At 41.0% G+C, this 18680-nt stretch overlaps 1 protein-coding gene across 3 annotated transcripts in view; it reads left to right on the top strand.

The window, feature by feature from the left end:
- The window catches only part of EGF (epidermal growth factor), a 141863-nt gene that overhangs the window by 42695 nt on the left and 80488 nt on the right, over positions 1 to 18680 (top strand). For all 3 annotated transcript variants that reach the window (XM_077142552.1, XM_077142551.1, XM_077142553.1), the window contains 2 exons: positions 16422 to 16547; positions 17658 to 17780. In XM_077142552.1, coding sequence (XP_076998667.1) covers positions 16422 to 16547; positions 17658 to 17780 — 249 coding nt within the window. The remainder of the gene's footprint in view (positions 1 to 16421; positions 16548 to 17657; positions 17781 to 18680) is intronic.

Here is an 18680-nt window from a genome sequence, read left to right as displayed (position 1 = left end):
GAGTGACAAAAACAGGTGAGTTGTAGGGGTTGGTGGAAGGTTCAATATGACCAGCTTCTAGTTGCTCTAAGAGGAGGGTTTTGAGTATTTCTAACTTATGGGAAGGCAAGGGCCACTGCTCCACCCAGATGGGCTCCTCTGTGTCCCACTGAAGAGGAGTGGGTGCTGGAGGTGTTATGCGAGCAGTGGCATAAATTATTGGGGGGGCTGCGTGGTGATGACAGCCCCTGCGGCTGTTAGAATGTCTCTGCCCCACAGGATTTGATCAGTGGTGGTTAAGAAGAGGGGTCCAAACATGCCCGAACGGCCTTCCTCATCTTCCCATTTTAAGGGAAGGGCGGAGCGCAAGGAGGGGGCGGAGCCTGTGGCTCCGATGATAGAGGGCCCTTCTTTTACTTCCCACCGTGACATAAGGTGCGCTGGCAGACATGATATTTCTGCACCAGAGTCGAGGGTGCCTGTATACCAGCACTCATCTATTTTAAGCGAGCGGGTAGGTTTATTGGGTGTTATGGGGACTGTCCACATTATTGTTTGGGGCTGGGCCGGGCCCGAGCCTGTGCCTCTTGGGGGCGGGGCTGAGGCACGCCCCTCTTGGAGTTTAAAGGCTGCTGGGCCGCGGTGGAGCGGCAGTCTCGGGCCCAGTGGTAGCCCTTGTTACAGCGAGGGCAGGGTGTGGGAGGCTTGCGCTGAGGCCTGTCAGTAGGGGGATTGGCTGACGGATAATCTTTTGCGAAGTGGCCAGTGTTTCCGCATTTAAAGCAGCCCGATGTGAGGGACAAGGCGGTGGTGAGGGCCTGGGCTAGTGAGGTGGCAGGGGCATCTATATTACTACAAGCTAGGACCCAGTCCTGCAAGCCCTTTTCTTTAACTGGGATGATTGCTTGTTTCCAAGCAGGGTTTGCTCCTTCAAAAATGAGCTCCTTGGTGAGGGCCAGCTGAGCTTGTTTGCCGGCAACCTTGCGCTCGCAGGTGTCGGTGACCCGTGAGACAAAGGTGGCGAAATCCTCCTCCCGGCCTTGGGTGAGTTTGGCAAACTTTTCTGGTTTAGAGGCTGAACATGTGCGGAAGGCGCGTAGGGCAACTTCCCCTAGCTGGAGCCAGAAACCTGGCGGGGCCGCGTGTAGTGCGTGGGAAGGGTGAATTGGCCTGTTCCGGTGAGAGCCTCGGCTGGGTAGCCAACGTCGGCGGCCTGGTTAGTGATAACCTGCTTTTCTGCCTCAGAGTGAAAATGAGCTCGCCAGTCGATGTACTGACCGGGGGTGAGGATGGCTCGCGCTAGAGAGATCCAGTCAAAGGGAGTGCATAGTTGTTGAGACAGTTCCTTAAGAAGGTAGGTGGCATAGGGGCTGTTAAGGCCATCCTCCTTAACCGCTTTGCGAAGGCCTTTAACCTCGCTTGCGTCGAAGGGGTACCAAGGGAGGGGGCGTTGTGGAGTGGGTTGGATATTCATCGGGAAGCACGAGATTGGCTGCTGAAGGGCGGACAATGCAGTTGCAAAGGGAATGGTATGAGCAATGGGTTTGGGGTGATTGTCCCAGGCAAAATCGCGGGAGGGATGCCAGGGATTAGCAGCCTCCGCGGCTCGCTGAAATGGCGGCCAAGGGGGCGTGTTTGTGGGTGGTGGGCCATTACAAGATGGCGGATGGGGCGGGGCAGTGGGATCATAAGATGGCGGACAGGGCGGAGGGGAGGCACAAAATGGCTGCTGGGGATTTCCGTCAGCGGGGTTGAAAGGGGGGGACTTTCCGCCAACCATTGGCTCAGAAGGAGGAAGTGGCGCATCAGAAGATGGGAGGGTGGGGTAAAGGCATTTCCTGTTTTTTGCTGGGGAAGAAGGAGGAAGTTCACCATCTTTGGTAGGGGTTTCTTTGTTAGCCTCGAGGTTGCTAGATTTAGGGGGATTGAGTTCAAGGGCATTGTTCAGTTTGTTGGGGCAATTTCTGCCAGTATAATGGCAAAAACTAGGGCTATAGAAAAAACTAATAGAAGCGAGTAGAGCATATGGTATTAGAGACGGGGTGAAGACCGGGCAAGGCATCTAGGTTGCTGCTGGGGCTGGTCGCCGGGTTTAAGTGTGGCGAGCGGGGAGAAAGAAAAAACGGGGAGGAAGTAAGACTGTCCTCAGGAGAGAGGACTTTGGGGCCACTGAGGTTGGGGACCTTACCTTGCGAGCGGCGGCGAACGGGGCCGGAGAGGAGACGAGAAGAGGAGGTCCCTGTTTGGGCACCAACTGCGGGAGCTTTTGCCGGGTCTCCCGCCTGGGGTCTGCCTCTCGGCGATGGGGGAAACTGGGCCGGTTGCGATCCGGCCGAGAATCCGGGGGCTCGAAGGTCTGGAGGGCGCGGGAGAACAAAGGAGGACTAGCGGGAACTGGCGGAGCTGGCAAGGCTTGCACACCAGAACGTTTATTAGAGGAAGTGCTGAGGCTTATATAGCGGGGTAGCAGAAATAGGGAGGGGGGATCGGGGGATGCGGTGATTGGTGAGTGGAATGGGTGTTGCAATGAAGGTCGGGCCAATCAGGGGGCGAGAATGAAGTGGTGTGATGTGAGGTAATGAGTTACTGGGTAGAGGGCTAGCAAGAAGAAGACGAGTTTTTACATCCGGCAGTGATGTCAGGAGTTGCTAGGCAGAGGGTTTTTGAGATGAGGCTGATATTACATCCGGCAAATTATGAAAGTCTAGTCTCTTGAACCTGGCTTACAAGGCTCTCTACTTGTTTCTCGGCTTCATCTCTATTACATTCTATGCTGCAGCCATCCTAAGAGGTTTAATTTCCTCCCACAAGGCATGTTTGTTCTCTGTTCCTGCTACCTCAGTCTGCTGAGGATCACTCTCTCCTCTTTACTGGCTGACTCCCTTCCTATTCTGAGGAATAGCTCCTACATTACTTCCTTCAGGAATACTTCCCTGACCCACGGTAAGCCTAGGAGAGCGGTTCCAGCTTTGCGCTCTCAGAGAAAGATCTCCCCTTTCCCATAGCACTTACATGCTTGTTATAATTGTTTGTCTTCCTAAACTTCCCTAGTCTTATGTCCCCCAGTGCCTAGGGGACATTTAGTAAATAATAATTGAAACAATGAACAAAAAAGCACTCTTTTGGGATTCTCTTCCCTAGGTAATGCCAATAAAAAACAAGTTTTAAAGACATATAATATCTAAGTACTTACTGCATTCCTGTCAAATAATAAAAATAGCCATAGTTATGTTTTGAGTGTGGACAGAATTATCTGCTCTGGTTTTTACCTAGATTATCTCATTTAATCTTCACAATTATCAGTGTGTTACTTAGTACCACTTCATAGTTTAAAAAGTCAAGGTTTAGAGATGTGACAATACTTGTTCAAGGTCGCACCAACAAAAGGCTTCTATCCAAATTACACTTTGACAATTATCTATCATTTCATATCTTAGACTTGCCTTATTTGTTTCAGGAAAACATGTATTTTGGCATTTCATTGTCTATGCACAACTCATCAGTGTGAACAGAGCAGGATGAAAACTTTATTTTTCTCTCTTTTTATTTTTTCCATTTCAGAAACTCAAAAACTCACGTGTGTGTGCACACGCAGACAACCACTTTTCTCCTGAATGTCTGAAAACAGACACCAAATTCATCTTACATTTTGTTGGCATGATTAAACTTATTAGGTAAAAGTGCTTTTCTGGCTGCCCTGATACCTTTTCTATTATATGAATTTCAGAGTCAGTTTGAGAGCATCTTTGCATACAATGCTAGAGACAATCTTTCAAGCTCAACTTCCGGGGATTGTGCAATTAGTTTATAGCTCACAGGTATTATTTTATAAAAGATCCAAATATGTTTGCTTTCTTCTCTATCCTTTAAATGAAGATTCCAGTTTTAAGTTCCTAAAGAATTTTTTTAAAAAAAGCATATTCTTTGCATATGTAAAATACTTTGCATTCATTTAATGCCTAAAATTTTTGCTGAGTTTCTTTAGTTTTATGAATTCAAGGATGATAATTAGCTCTACCTGGGAATGTATCTGCTTATTAGAAGTGATTAGTGTAGCTAGAAATGCCCACGTGGGACTGATTCATTTTGATTATGTCATTACTAGAATATCCGTCTTGAATTGATTATTGCAAACCCTTGGTTATTTGGAAACTTCTAGAGAGGAATTATCCTAGATTACATGAGCATTTTTCATATAATTTCAAATGGTCTGTTTAAACAGTCTAGGTTCTGTTATTTTTCATAGAAATTTTAATATTATTGGAATACTGTATCTTCCCAACACCACTTAAAGATAGTTATTGACATTTTTTTCAGATCAGAATTAAATTTACAAGGAGACCGGAAACCACTGGTCCACTGGGACCAAGCATAGAATTGGTTTACGGCATAACTGTGTTTATAGTTCAGGCTTGCCTTGTTACCAAATGGTTGCCATTTGAAATGCCTTTTCAATAAAGATGCGCTCTTTATCACTTTTCTCTCTTCTTTCTTGTTTACTTCCCTTTCTTGCTGGTTTTAACGTGCCTGGCTGTGGCCTCTCCTATGTTCTCATCCAAAGCTTTTCCTTGCCATTTGCTTGTTAAAGAACCCAGATTATCTGTCCTGTAGAATTTTCCACATTCTGGAGTTTGTAGACTATAGCCCCTTGGTGTCATTTAACATGTTTTCTACTCTCTGTATTTCTATAAACTGGTAGTCTAGAAGAATGATCAGTTTTAGATTTTTTTGCATGAATGCATTATAGGTGGTATTGTATACTTCTACTTGTACTACATCAAGAGAAACTTAATAACTGGTTCTCATTCTTTTTGTGATGTTCAAGACCAATCAGTGGGTTTAGGTGTTGTCAACCTGTTCATTTTGAACCATTTTAAAGATTCCCATCAGTCTCTAACATAATGGTCTTAGAAGCTATTGATTATCACTGTCTAGATTCATTTTTTTCATTAGAGGTTCAGAATGATGACATTCTATCATTGCTTATGTGTTTGTTACCTGGAGTTCTTATATAAAGAAGAACTTTTCCACATTAGCTGTATGATTGCCATGAGGTATAGTTTTAGAGAAACGGTAAATTAAATGTTTGATCCTTTCCCTTCATCTACCTGCTTTCAGAATAAAGGGCTGGTGCTCCAGTATCCTTGAAAGGTGACCTTTTGGGTTTAAAAATATTTGACATGTGTCTATTCATTTCAGGTTTTATCAATTTGATGCTCAAATTGTACCATTTTCGCTAGGAGAAACTCTGATTTGAGGCTCTTGGTCTGTATGGGGAAGAAGGCTAGTTGGTTCATTTCAAGGGCTGTTTCCCAGTCATTGGCACTGATGGTCTGGAATGGCAGGTTGAGGTTCTGTCTGGGCTCAGCAGGAAAGCACACTGGAATCATGCAGCCCCTTCTGCCATTGAGAATTAGTGAACATGGGTGAGGGGAGGGTGGTCATGGGGGAAGAGACATGTCCCATGTGTTTTTCATCCTCACCTATGGGCTGGCCAACCTTGTCAGAAGTAAGTGTAAAGCAAGGAAGACACTGAGTGTGGTCCTGATAGGCTGGTCTAAGAGTAAAACCTTTTTTTTTTCTTGCTCGGAGCCTGTTGGCTTATTTACTTTCTGATTCTTAGAAGGGTTTAGATGTGTAAGGACATGAAGTAATTGAATTCTGGCTGGGTACTTTTTGTTGTTGTTGTTTACAATTATTAGAGATTCCGATAGCACAGAATGGCCATTCTTATATTTCTGTCCTCCTATTTCTGTTAACGAACAAGAATAAACTGCCATATTTACAGCTACAGAAGTTTTTTAAGGATGTTGAGGCAATCACTTATTCTGAGTGCTCACTAATGAGAAGGACAACAAATGATACTGAAAGATAACTATGGTTTTTTTTTAATAGAAATATATATAAGTGATATTATCCTAGTAATATATCTCTTTATATGTATACTATGTTTCTATTTAAATTTGTAGACTTATAACCTATTTATACCTATACTTACATATGGTAAAGAAGTGGGGTCTGCAATCAGAAGACCTGGGCTTGAGTTCTAGTTTCAGTCCTTCCTACCTAAGTGAGCCTTGAGGAGGCACTATTTCCTAACCTGTAAAATGGGAAGTTATTATTTGCAGTGCATTACTTGAAGCCTTGTAGTGAAAATTAAATATGAGAACATAAATACTTTTTAAAGTGCTATTCAAATTTTTACTGTTGTGTGCTGAATATTAGGAGTGCTGTTTAGTTACAAGAAGGATGAATGGAAGGGACTAGAAAGGCCTTTGTTTATGACGTGAGTCTTGCACTGTATTCAAGGTAGAAAAAAAGATCTGATCAGTGAAGAAAAGCAGGACGTGGATCCCATGTGCGTTACTCCAGAACTGGGCTAGGGTAACATTTATAGATTTACTCAGGGGTAGTAAAGCTCACGTGTGCCTGTGTCTCCGAGACCGGCAGTTATTGAAGGATGCACTTGGTACTGGACGTTAACCCCGCGATTAGGAGCTTTAATTCAATCTCAGAGGTGATTAAGCCCCACTCCAGGGATCTGCAAAGGGGCGTTCATCTGAGGTCAGCTGCGGCATTCTGAGCGCTAGCCTGGCCTATTTTGAAGCAGCGAACAGCAGAAGATTAGAAAGATTAAGCAAAAGTATAGCCCCCCTTCCTAAAATGATCTTTTAAAGTGTTCGGTGTCGGAAATCAGGTCACAACAGCAGCACAGCCATTCAGAGGAGAATGGTGGTTCCTTTCCTGCGTCTGCTAATCGTGGAGGAGGGACGTATGTTGTTAAGTAGTCTCATTAGCGCCATCTGCAGCATGGTGTAGTGGAAAGAGTACTGGGCTAGCATAGTCTGACAATCTGTTTTAGTTCAAACTCGGAAGTAGACTGGATATTTAAGCAAAGATGAAATAAGGGCTTTAGGTTGCAGGTGACATGCCACAGGTTTTTGTGCATCTCTTCCCCACCTGTTTGTTGCATGCCTGCTATGTACAGACACTCTGTTAAGTACCAACTAGTGGGACTGTGAACACGTACATGCCTTAAGGCACATACATGCCTCCTCCTCAGAGGCTTGTCAATTAATGGGGAAAAGATGCATATACATAATCATAAGGTGATGCTAATGATGACGATAAGAACAAACCGAAGCCCAGTTGAGAGATTACAAGAACTTAAACCAGCAGAATGGTAGAAAGTCAAGAAATGAAAAAAATGAATAATATTGGATATTGGAGAAGGGTTGAAAATTTTCTGTACCCTCAGACATTGCTTTCTTCATTAGTCAGCTCAAATCGCCATTCACATACTTTAAGCAGTTGTTAAGATTTGAGAATCCTTAGAGGTGTTGACTTAAAAGTATTTACCACAAAACTTTAATTTGGTTTGGAACCGTAGAACTTTTTAAGTGAGGATTCTCAGGAAATATGTATTTCAATGCTTTTATTTCAGAGATGAGGCAAACCAAGGCCAAAGAGAAAAAGTGACTCACTGTAAAAGATAGAACTGAGACAGAACTCAGTTTTCCTGATTCTTGTGCCAGTTGTTGTCCCACACAGGGTTTGGAAAGATTTTTATAAGGGGCATTTATAGGAAGGGGGTGAGGAAACACCCCCCCAATTTGCTGTTACCTCAAGAAAGTGGTAGCATCTTGGTGCTAACAAAAGGCCAAGTCAGATCTTTCTGGATTTTTTGTTGTCATTTTCTAATTGTTTATAATAATTGTCTATTGTTTATAATAAATGAAGTTTTAAAAATTATGTTTCTTTCTTTTTTTTGTTAGAAATTTGAAGTTGGTACATTTTGTTTCCAAGAAATTTAAAGGTTTCAAATTTTTGTCATCTACTCTTAAAATTTGGAACATCTTTTTTTTTTTATTTTCATTGTATAGTATAACATATATACAAAGCAAAGAAATAAAAAAGCAATCGTTTTCAAAGCACTTTTCAACAAGTAGTTACAGGACAGATCCCAGAATTTGTCATGGGCTACCATATGATCCTCTCAGATTTTTCCTTCTAGCTGCTCCAGAATATAGGAGGGTAGAGGGCTTAAATATTTTTTATCATAAAAATGACTTTTTTATCCTTATTTTTTTGTGAAAAATAACATATATACAAAAAAGCTATAAATTTCAAAGCACAGCACCACAATTAATGGTAGAACATATTTTTGACATGGGTCACAATTTCACAAGTTTAGATTTTTACTTCTAGCTGCTCTAAGATTCTGGAGACTAAAAGAGATATCAATTTAATGATTCAACATTCATATTCATTTGTTAAATCCTGTGTTCTCTGTATAATGCCACCATCACCTTTGATCTTTCCATCCTTCTCTTTAGGGGTGTTTACCTATGGCAATTCTAAATTTTCTACATTGGAAGGGTCTGTCACTCATATGGGGTAGGGAGGTGGAACTATCTGATGTGCTGGAGAGGCTGGGCTAAGGTTTCAGGACTTATCTGGTCCAGGGACCCATCTGGAGGTTGTAGGTTTCTGGAAAGTTACTCTAGTGCATGGAACCCTTGTGGAATCTTATAAATTGCCCTAGGTGTTCTTTAGGATTGGCTGGAATGGTCCTGGTTGGGGGTTGGCAGGTTACGATAGGTAGCAAGGTCTAACTGAAGCTTGCATAACAGCAACCTCCAGAGTAGCCTCTCAACTCTATTTGAACTCTCTCTGCCATTGATACTTTATTAATTATACTTCTTTTCCCCCTTTTGGTTAGGATGGAATTGTTGATCCCACGGTGTCAGGTCTGGATTCATCGCTGGGAGTCATCTCCCATGTTGCCAGGGAGACTTTCAACCCGGAATATCATGTCTCATGTAGCGGGGAGGACAATGATTTCACTTGCAGAGTTGGGCTTAGAGAGACTGAGGCCACATCTGAGCAACAACGGAGGTCCTCCAGAAGTAACTCAGGCGTGCCTATAGATAGTCTGAGCTTCTCCGCTACCTACATAAGCTTCACGAGAGTAAACCTCATGATCAAGGGCATGGCATATTGATTTGGGTGTCCCTAAAGTTTGACACAGTATCACAGTATCAGGGGATTCCCTGATGGTAAGGTTTAATAGTTCCATATTTTTTTCTCCCATCCCTCAGGGGTGGATTATTTTATTTTTATTGTTTTAAATTGAAATCTTCATAGTTTAAGTGAAGCATATAGAAATATTGAAAACAATATAACTGTAAATTCATAATTGGTGTAAAACCATAAATGAAAAACATGCAAAAAAACTTTTGGGAATAAAAATACCAAAGACTATTCATTGTAATTCTTTACTGAGTCAGCAGATAATATTGCAATGGTAGTGAATACATTGGCAAGATTATTATGCATTTAATCTTCTCAAGAGAGCTGGGGAAAAAAGCCCAAAATATCTAAAGAAATAATACGGACTAGCTAAAAAGGGATATTGGAAACTAAGATGAAGGTGGAAACAGACCATTAGGCCCGTGTTTCTCAGTATGGGGCATGGAGGCTTTCAACATTGGAGTCACACTGGATTCTGTTTAAAATGTCTTAAAAAAAAAAAAATTCCTGAGCCTTTTAAAATCTAGAGATCAAAATCTCTAGAGGGGGAGAAGATGGTGGCTTAGTAAGACGCACGGATCTTAGTTCCTCCTCCAGAACAGCTACTAGGGGAGTAGAAACGATACAGAACAGCTCCAAGAGCCCCGACAGAGATCAAAAAGACAGCGTACCCCACCCTGGAACGGCTGACTGGCTGAGAGAACCCGCTCCGGTGAGATCGCCGAGGGGCGCGGGCTTCACCGGGTGGGGCGGCAAGTGGCCAGAGTCACTCCCTTCCCCCTCCCTGGGCCGGCTGGGAGAATTGGACAGGCGGTCCCCTCAAGCTGCAGCGGCTGGCGCCCACACCACGCGCGGCCCCCCAGAACAACTGAGAGAATTGGATCGGAAATCACCAGGGCGCGGAGAACGGTGACGGGGGGGGCCCTTCCAAACACATGACTCCCCGGGAACGGTGCACTCTCACGGGCGGGCTGAGGTGGCTGGTGCCCTCCCACCACGCTTGGCGCCCCAGGCCGATTAGGAAATTCGGACGGGCGCTCTCCCGGGCTGCGGCGGCCGGCAACCCTCCCCGCGTTCGGACCCTGGGCCGGCTGGCACTCTTCCAAGCCGCTTCGGCTGGTGAACCTCCCTGATGGCGAGAGTTTTCCAAAGTTAAAGGACCCACAGCACCTTTTACTGGTGGGACCCACAGACAAACGTGTGCCACGAGTGCCACCTACTGGGCAGGATAAGAAAAACAGATCCCAGAGAGTTCAGAGAAAAATCTTCCAAATTGTTGGGTCCAGCACCCAGGGAAATCTGACTAAATGCCCAGACGCCAGGAGAAGATAATGGATAATGCTCAAAAAATTGAATATATGGCCCAGTCAAAGGAACAAACCAATAGTTCAAATGAGATACAGGAGCTGAGACAACTAATGCTGAATATACGAAAAGAAATGGAAAACCTCTTCAAAAAAGAAATCGATAAATTGAGGGAGGACATGAAGAAGACATGGGCTGAACAAAAAGAAGAAATAGAAAAACAGAAAACAAATCACAGAACTTATGGAAGTGAAGGATAAAGTAGAAAAGATGGAAAAAACAATGGATACCTACAATGATAGATTTAAAGGGACAGAAGATAGATTTAGTGATTTGGAGGATGGGACATCTGAATTCCAAAAAGAAACAGAAACTATCAGGAAAAGAATGGAAAAATTTGAACAGGGTATCAGGGAACACAAGGACAATATGAACCGCACAAATATACGTGTTGTGGGTGTCCCAGAAGGAGAAGAGAAGGGAAAAGGAGGAGAAAAACTAATGGAAGAAATTATCACTGAAAATTTCCCAACTCTTATGAAAGACCTAAAATTACAGATCCAAGAAGTGCAGCACACCCCAAAGAGATAAGACCCAAATAGGCGTTCTCCAAGACACTTACTAGTTAGAATGTCAGAGGTCAAAGAGAAAGAGAGGAACTTGAAAGCAGCAAGAGAAAAACAATCCATCACATACAAGGGAAACCCAATAAGACTATGTGTAGATTTCTCAGCAGAAACCATGGAGGCTAGAAGACAGTGGGATGATATATTTAAATTACTAAAAGAGAAAAACTGCCAACCAAGACTCCTATATCCAGCAAAATTGCCCTTCAAAAATGAGGGAGAAATTAAAACATTCTCAGACAAAAAGTCACTGAGAGAATTTGTGACCAAGAGACCAGCTCTGCAAGAAATACTAAAGGGAGCACTAGAGTCAGATACAAAAAGACAGAAGAGAGAGGTATGGAGAAGAGTGTAGAAAGAAGGAAAATCAGATATGATATATATAATACAAAAGGTAAAATGTTAGAGGAAAATATTATCCAAACAGTAATAATGCTAAATGTTAATGGACTAAATTCCCCAATCAAAAGACATAGACGAGCAGAATGGATTAAAAAACAGGATCCTTCTATATGCTGTCTACAGGAAACACATCTTAGACCCAAAGATAAACATAGGTTGAAAGTGAAAGGTTGGGAAAAGATATTTCATGCAAATAACAACCAGAAAAGAGCAGGAGTAGCTATACTAATATCCAACAAGTTAGACTTCAAATGTAAAACAGTTAAAAGAGACAAAGAAGGACACTATATACTAATAAAAGGAACAATTAAACAAGAAGACATAACAATCATAAATATTTATGCACCAAATCAGAATGCCCCAAAATACGTGAGGAATACACTGCAAACACTGAAATGGGAAATAGACACATATACCATAATAGTTGGAGACTTCAATTCACCACTCTCATCAATGGACAGAACATCTAGACAGAGGATCAATAAGAAATAGAGAATCTGAATATTACTATAAATGAGCTAGACTTAACAGACATTTATAGGACATTATATCCCACAACAGCAGGATACACCTTTTTCTCAAGTGCTCATGGATAATTCTCAAAGATAGACCATATGCTGGGTCACAAAGCAAGTCTCAACAAATTTAAAAAGATTGAAATCATACACAACACTTTCTCGGATCATAAAGGAATGAAGTTGGAAATCAATAATAGGCAGAGTGCCAGAAAATTCACAAATACGTGGAGGCTCAACAACACACTCTTAAACAACGAGTGGGTCAAGGAAGAAATTAGAAGAGAAATTAGTAAATACCTCGAGGCGAATGAAAATGAAAACACAACATATCAAAACTTATGGGACGCAGCAAAGGCAGTGCTAAGAGGGAAATTTATTGCCCTAAATGCCTATATCAGAAAAGAAGAAAAGGCAAAAATGCAGGAATTAACTGTCCACTTGGAAGAACTGGAGAAAGAACAGTAAACTAATCCCAAAGCAAGCAAAAGGAAAGAAATAACAAAGATCAGAGCAGAAATAAATGAAATTGAAAACATGAAAACAATAGAGAAAATCAATAAGACCAGAAGTTGGTTCTATGAGAAAATCAATAAGATTGATGGGCCCTTAGCAAGATTGACAAAAAGAAGAAGAGAGAGGATGCAAATAAATAAGAACAGAAATGGAAGAGGAGACATAACTACTGACCTCACAGAAATAAAGGAGGTAATAACAGGATACTATGAACAACTTTATGCTAATAAATACAACAATTTAGATGAAATGGACGGGTTCCTGGAAAGACATGAACAACCAGCTTTGACTCAAGAAGAAATAGATGACCTCAACAAACCAATCACAAGTAAAGAAATTGAATTAGTCATTCAAAAGCTTCCTAAAAAGAAAAGTCCAGGACCAGATGGCTTCACATGTGAATTCTACCGAACATTCCAGAAAGAATTAGTACCAACTCTCCTCAAACTCTTCAAAAAAAATCGAAGTGGAGGGAAAACTACCTAATTCATTCTATGAAGCCAACATCACCCTCATACCAAAACCAGGCAAAGATATTACAAAAAAAGAAAACTACAGACCAATCTCTCTAATGAATATAGATGCAAAAATCCTCAATAAAATTCTAGCAAATCGTATCCAACAACACATTAAAAGAATTATACATCATGACCAAGTAGGATTCATCCCAGGTATGCAAGGATGGTTCAACATAAGAAAATCAATTAATGTAATACACCATATCAACAAATCAAAGCAGAAAAATCACATGATCATCTCAATTGATGCAGAGAAGGCATTTGACAAGATTCAACATCCTTTCCTGTTGAAAACACTTCAAAAGATAGGAATACAAGGGAACTTCCTTAAAATGATAGAGGGAATATATGAAAAACCCACAGCTAATATCATCCTCAATGGGGAAAAATTGAAAACTTTCCCCCTAAGATCAGGAACAAGACAAGGATGTCCATTATCATCACTATTATTGAACATCGTGTTGGAGGTTCTAGCCAGAGCAATTAGACAAGACAAAGAAATACATCGTATCAAAATTGGAAAGGAAGAAGTAAAACTATCACTGTTTGCAGATGATACGATACTATGCATCGAAAACCCGGAAAAATCCACAACAAAACTACTAGAGCTAATAAATGAGTACAGCAAAGTAGCAGGTTACAAAATCAACATTCAAAAATCTGTAGCATTTCTATACACTAGTAATGAACAAGCTGAGGGGGAAATCAAGAAACGAATCCCATTTACAATTGCAACTAAAAGAATAAAATACCTAGGAATAAATTTAACTAAAGAGGCAAAAGACCTATACAAAGAAAACTACAAAAAACTGTTAAAAGAAATCACAGAAGACCTAAACAGATGGAAGGGCATACCGTGTTCATGGATTGGAAGACTAAATATAGTTAAGATGTCAATTCTACCTAAATTGATTTACAGATTCAATGCAATACCAATCAAAATCCCAACAACTTATTTTTCAGAAATAGAAAAACCAATAAGCAAATTTATCTGGAAGGGCAGGGTGCCCCGAATTGCTAAAAACATCTTGAGGAAAAAAAACGAAGCTGGAGGTCTCATGCTGCCTGACTTTAAGGCATATTATGAAGCCACAGTGGTCAAAACAGCATGGTATTGGCATAAAGATAGATATATCAACCAATGGAATCGAATAGAGTGCTCAGATATAGACCCTCTCATCTATAGACATTTGATCTTTGATAAGGCAGTCAAGCCAACTCACCTGTGACAGAACAGTCTCTTCAATAAATGGTGCCTAGAGAACTGGATATCCATATGCAAAAGAATGAAAGAAGACCCATATCTCACACCCTATACAAAAGTTAACTCAAAATGGATCAAAGATCTAAACATTAGGTCTAAGACCATAAAACAGTTAGAGGAAAATGTAGGGAGATATCTTATGAATCTTACAATTGGAGGCGGTTTTATGGACCTTAAACCTAAAGCAAGAGCACTGAAGAAGGAAATAAATAAATGGGAGCTCCTCAAAATTAAACACTTTTGTGCATCAAAGAACTTCATCAAGAAAGTAGAAAGACAGCCTACACAATGGGAGACAATATTTGGAAATGACATATCAGATAAAGGTCTAGTATCCAGAATTTATAAAGAGATTGTTCAACTCAACAACAAAAAGACAGCCAACCCAATTACAAAATGGGAAAAAGACTTGAACAGACACTTCTCAGAAGAGGAAATACAAATGGCCAAAAGGCACATGAAGAGATGCTCAATGTCCCTGGCCATTAGAGAAATGCAAATCAAAACCACAATGAGATATCATCTCACACCCACCAGAATAGCCATTATCAACAAAACAGAAAATGACAAGTGCTGGAGAGGATGCGGAGAAAGAGGCACACTTATCCACTGTTGGTGGGAATGTCAAATAGTGCAACCACTGTGGAAGGCAGTTTGGCGGTTCCTCAAAAAGCTGAATATAGAATTGCCATATGACCCAGCAATACCATTGCTGGGAATCTACTCAAAGGACTTAAGGGCAAAGACACAAACGGACATTTGCACACCAATGTTTATAGCAGCGTTATTTACAATTGCAAAGAGATGGAAACAGCCAAAATGTCCATCAACAGACGAGTGGCTAAACAAACTGTGGTATATACATATGATGGAATATTATGCAGCTTTAAGGCAGGATAAACTTATGAAGCATGTAATAACATGGATGGACCTAAAGAACATTGTGCTGAGTGAGTCTAGCCAAAAACTAAAGGACAAAATCTCTAGAGGGTGACATGCTCTACTGGTGATTTCTGGTCATCCTGGTGCACACTTGGTGTCCTTTTCGAGAGGGACAAGAATATATTTCTAACTGTATCTTACTGTTATTGGTCAAGAGAAGTGTTCAGTGGTCAGATGGAAGGAAATGGGAAAAGTCTTATTGAGGAGGCATTTTATAAATAGATAAGCAGATAGAGAAAAAAATCTGCTTGGAGCCTCAGCCCTCTGACTGCATTTCTCAGGCTTGTGCTAGTACTTCCTTTGCCCATCACAGCACCCCTGCTGTTCTCAGCAGTCCTCCTCTCAGCTCCTTGGCCCTTCTCCTTATACACAGACCTCTCGATGAGTTCAGCCATGCCAAGGACTTTAGGTTCAATGTCCCAAGTCTTCTCTGGCCTTCACTTCTTGGCAGAGCCCTCACCTCCATATCTGCTGGCTTCCTAGGCCTCTGTCCATGGACTCAAGCTTTACCTCTGTATTCCCCATAGAATTTTACTAAGGCCCTGACATGGTTATAATTGGCAAAAACAAGAAGGAGTAAAAGGCACAAGAATCTTAACTTCTTTTAAAGGGCTATACATGTTAATAGGTTAGCCCTTGACTCTGGCTCTGAAAATTGAAGATGCCATGTCAGCCATTTGTTGGTGAATATATTTCACTAATTTAACCCAAGCATTCACTTCATTGAGCAGATTTTACTATTTACCCTGAGATATTCTGTAACACATGGAATGCTGGCAACCATAAACTCAGAAATTTGAAGATAAGACATATGGCAACAGTATATATTAAGTCTGAAAGATGTTCTTTGAGTAATGACCCTAAAAATAGCTAAATATCACATAAATTTGACCTATAAATACTATATTTAAGAAACAATGTTCTTAGGTTTAAACCTTTGTTGAGTTCCTCAACAGATAATTCATTTTAAGAATTTTTGTCTATGTATTTAACATTAATTTTTGGATAAAAGTAAATCAGAATGACAAAGCTAATAAGTTGTGCTCAGTGTTTGGAACCCAGCCAATGACATCTTCAGCCAATTAGGAAGCCCTATTCTGAGAATAATGTAGGAGTAATACAATTAGAGAACCAAATGGGCTTTGGTATGCTGGGGAATTCGGGCTAATACTATCTGAACCTACAGGTTTGCCACTGCAGTGAGAGACACTGCTTCTACTGACATCTCAAGGAGTTCCACTTCTTAGGAACCAGAACAAGATCAAGCATCATCCCTTGTCAAAATGAGCCTCCTCTCCAAATAAACCCTCTTCTCTTTTAGATCAGAAACTTTGCAAATCGAGGAGAGGAAACTGCAGAGACAGTGTCTGTGGACAAGACCCCAAGTCCCATCTGTGCACTTGTGCAAGAGGATATACTTTAAGCCAAGACGGGCAGTACTGTGAAGGTAATGTGGGGCCTGCATGTGGACAGCCACCCAAGCAGGGACTTGTCCTTCCATCTGGAACCTCAACATGGAACCAGCTACAAATTCCACTTTTTTTTTTTTCTTTTCAGTAAAACAATTTTAGTATGTTCTTCTGTTTTCAAACCCATATAATCCTATACTTCCTCCAGGTTTTCTTTGTTTCTTGTATTTCCAGATCAGATACTCTCATAGGTTGTTCAGGGGTTGATATAAGGCAGGAGTTTCTGAGTGGACATCACTGTATGCACAGTTTCAGCATATGCAAATTTCTCAGGGGAGTGGTTCTGTAATTCTCACAGGATTCACAAAAGGTTTGTTACTCCCACTTCCCATTCCTTAAGATTCTACTGGGAATCTTGAGAAACTGAACCAAGGCTGATTTTCCAGGGCTTCTCCTATTTTGAGATTCCAGGCCCTGGATTAATGAACCCAGGAGAAATTCTGTGTCCTTTTTTCTGGGAGGTTTGATGGCTTGATGATTTGATGACGAAAAGAATCCAGCCACTGTGTGGCTGTAGCACACTTTCAGTGAAATTAGTTGGGAAGGCAGAGGTTAGTGAGACCTCAGGAAAAATCTAGCATCTGCCCTGTTAGTTATTGTCAGTTGCTTCTGTGGGGACTGGTGGGTGAAAGCTGCAGGAATCCCTGATTTAAATGGTATGCTATATGCTTTCAAGGAAATAGTAGTATTACTTTTATTACTGAACTGGAAGCCTGGTGCTTAAGCCAGGCTGAAGCTGCTGGGGAGTCTAGGGTGGCGAGCAGCAGGCAATGTCCTTTCCTTTTGAAGAACTTGCAGGAATCCCTGATTTAAATGGTGTGCTATAAGTTTTCAAGGAAATAATAGTACTACTTTTTTCCAAGTGTCATTTCTATTTGTAAACCCATATTTGAAAGTGTAAACTGTGACGGAATAAAAACAGCTTTCATGATCATTGAACTGACTTCTTTCACTTTTGCTAGAGGAGCAAAAACAGTCTTTTTATGGTCAGCATATCCAACTTTGAGATACCTTACTTTGTGCTGGCTTAGATCACAATTTCTTCTCAAAAGTAACCATCAGTCCATTTTGACTTTGTCATTGTGTAGATGTCAACGAATGTGCCTTTTGGAATCATGGCTGTACTCTTGGGTGTGAAAACATCCCTGGATCCTATTATTGTACGTGCCCCGTAGGATTTGTTCTGCTTCCGGATGGGAAACGATGTCATGGCAAGTCACAGCAGCAAGTATTCACTGCTCTGCTTTCCTTCCTTTTCAGTGACATTTCTCAGGTGATATGATGTGGGTTGGTGGTTCTCCATCAGCAGTGTGACTTCAGATCATCTTGCAGTTTTATTTTATTTTGTTTTTGAAAAACAAAATAAAATTGCTTTATTTTATTTTGAGTAGAGCCCAATAAATGACTGGGCTCTACCCAAGACCTACTAAATCAGAACCCTTGGGGACTGAGAAACTTGCATATAGATGTCTTTTTCCTATTTCTTCATCCATATATATTCCATTGTAAAGGATAAACATTTGACAAACATAATTATGGTACATTATTATATATAAAAGTTAGCAATTCCTTGCCATCATCGAACATCCAGTTTTCAGACATAGCCTCAATACTAATATTACATCTAAAAAAAATGAAGAATTCCTTAACCTCAAATATCCAATTAGTTTTCAAATTTCTCCAAATATCTTAAAAAGTTTTTTCTTCAAAACAGTTGATTTGTTTGAAGAAGTATCCAAACAAGTTCCATGTGTTATATTAGATTACTTGCTAATGCTCTCTCTCTCTCTCTCTTTTATTCTATATGCTCTTTCTCCTCCTTTTCCCCCCTTGTGAAGTTTCTCACATTCTGGATTTTGCTGATTGCACCCCTTTGATGTCATATTCTTCTATCCTGTACTTCTTGGAAACTTGTAGTTAGATCAAAAAGCTTGATCAAATTCGGCTTTGACATTTTTTGCAAGAACACTTAGGTGTGTTTATATTTCCATCAAGAAACACATGATGTCTAGTTATTTCTCTTTCTGTCATACTAAGATTGGTTAGTGTACTCATTCATCCATTATAAAATGCCCCAACAGTCTTTCAATGGATGGTTTTAGCATGAAATT

Source organism: Tamandua tetradactyla, chromosome 24, assembly GCF_023851605.1.
Source record: "Tamandua tetradactyla isolate mTamTet1 chromosome 24, mTamTet1.pri, whole genome shotgun sequence".
In the NCBI taxonomy this organism is placed as follows: Eukaryota; Metazoa; Chordata; class Mammalia; order Pilosa; family Myrmecophagidae; genus Tamandua; species Tamandua tetradactyla.
The sequence above is the reverse complement of the archived record's forward strand: the minus strand, read 5'-3'. Positions and strand labels throughout refer to the sequence as shown.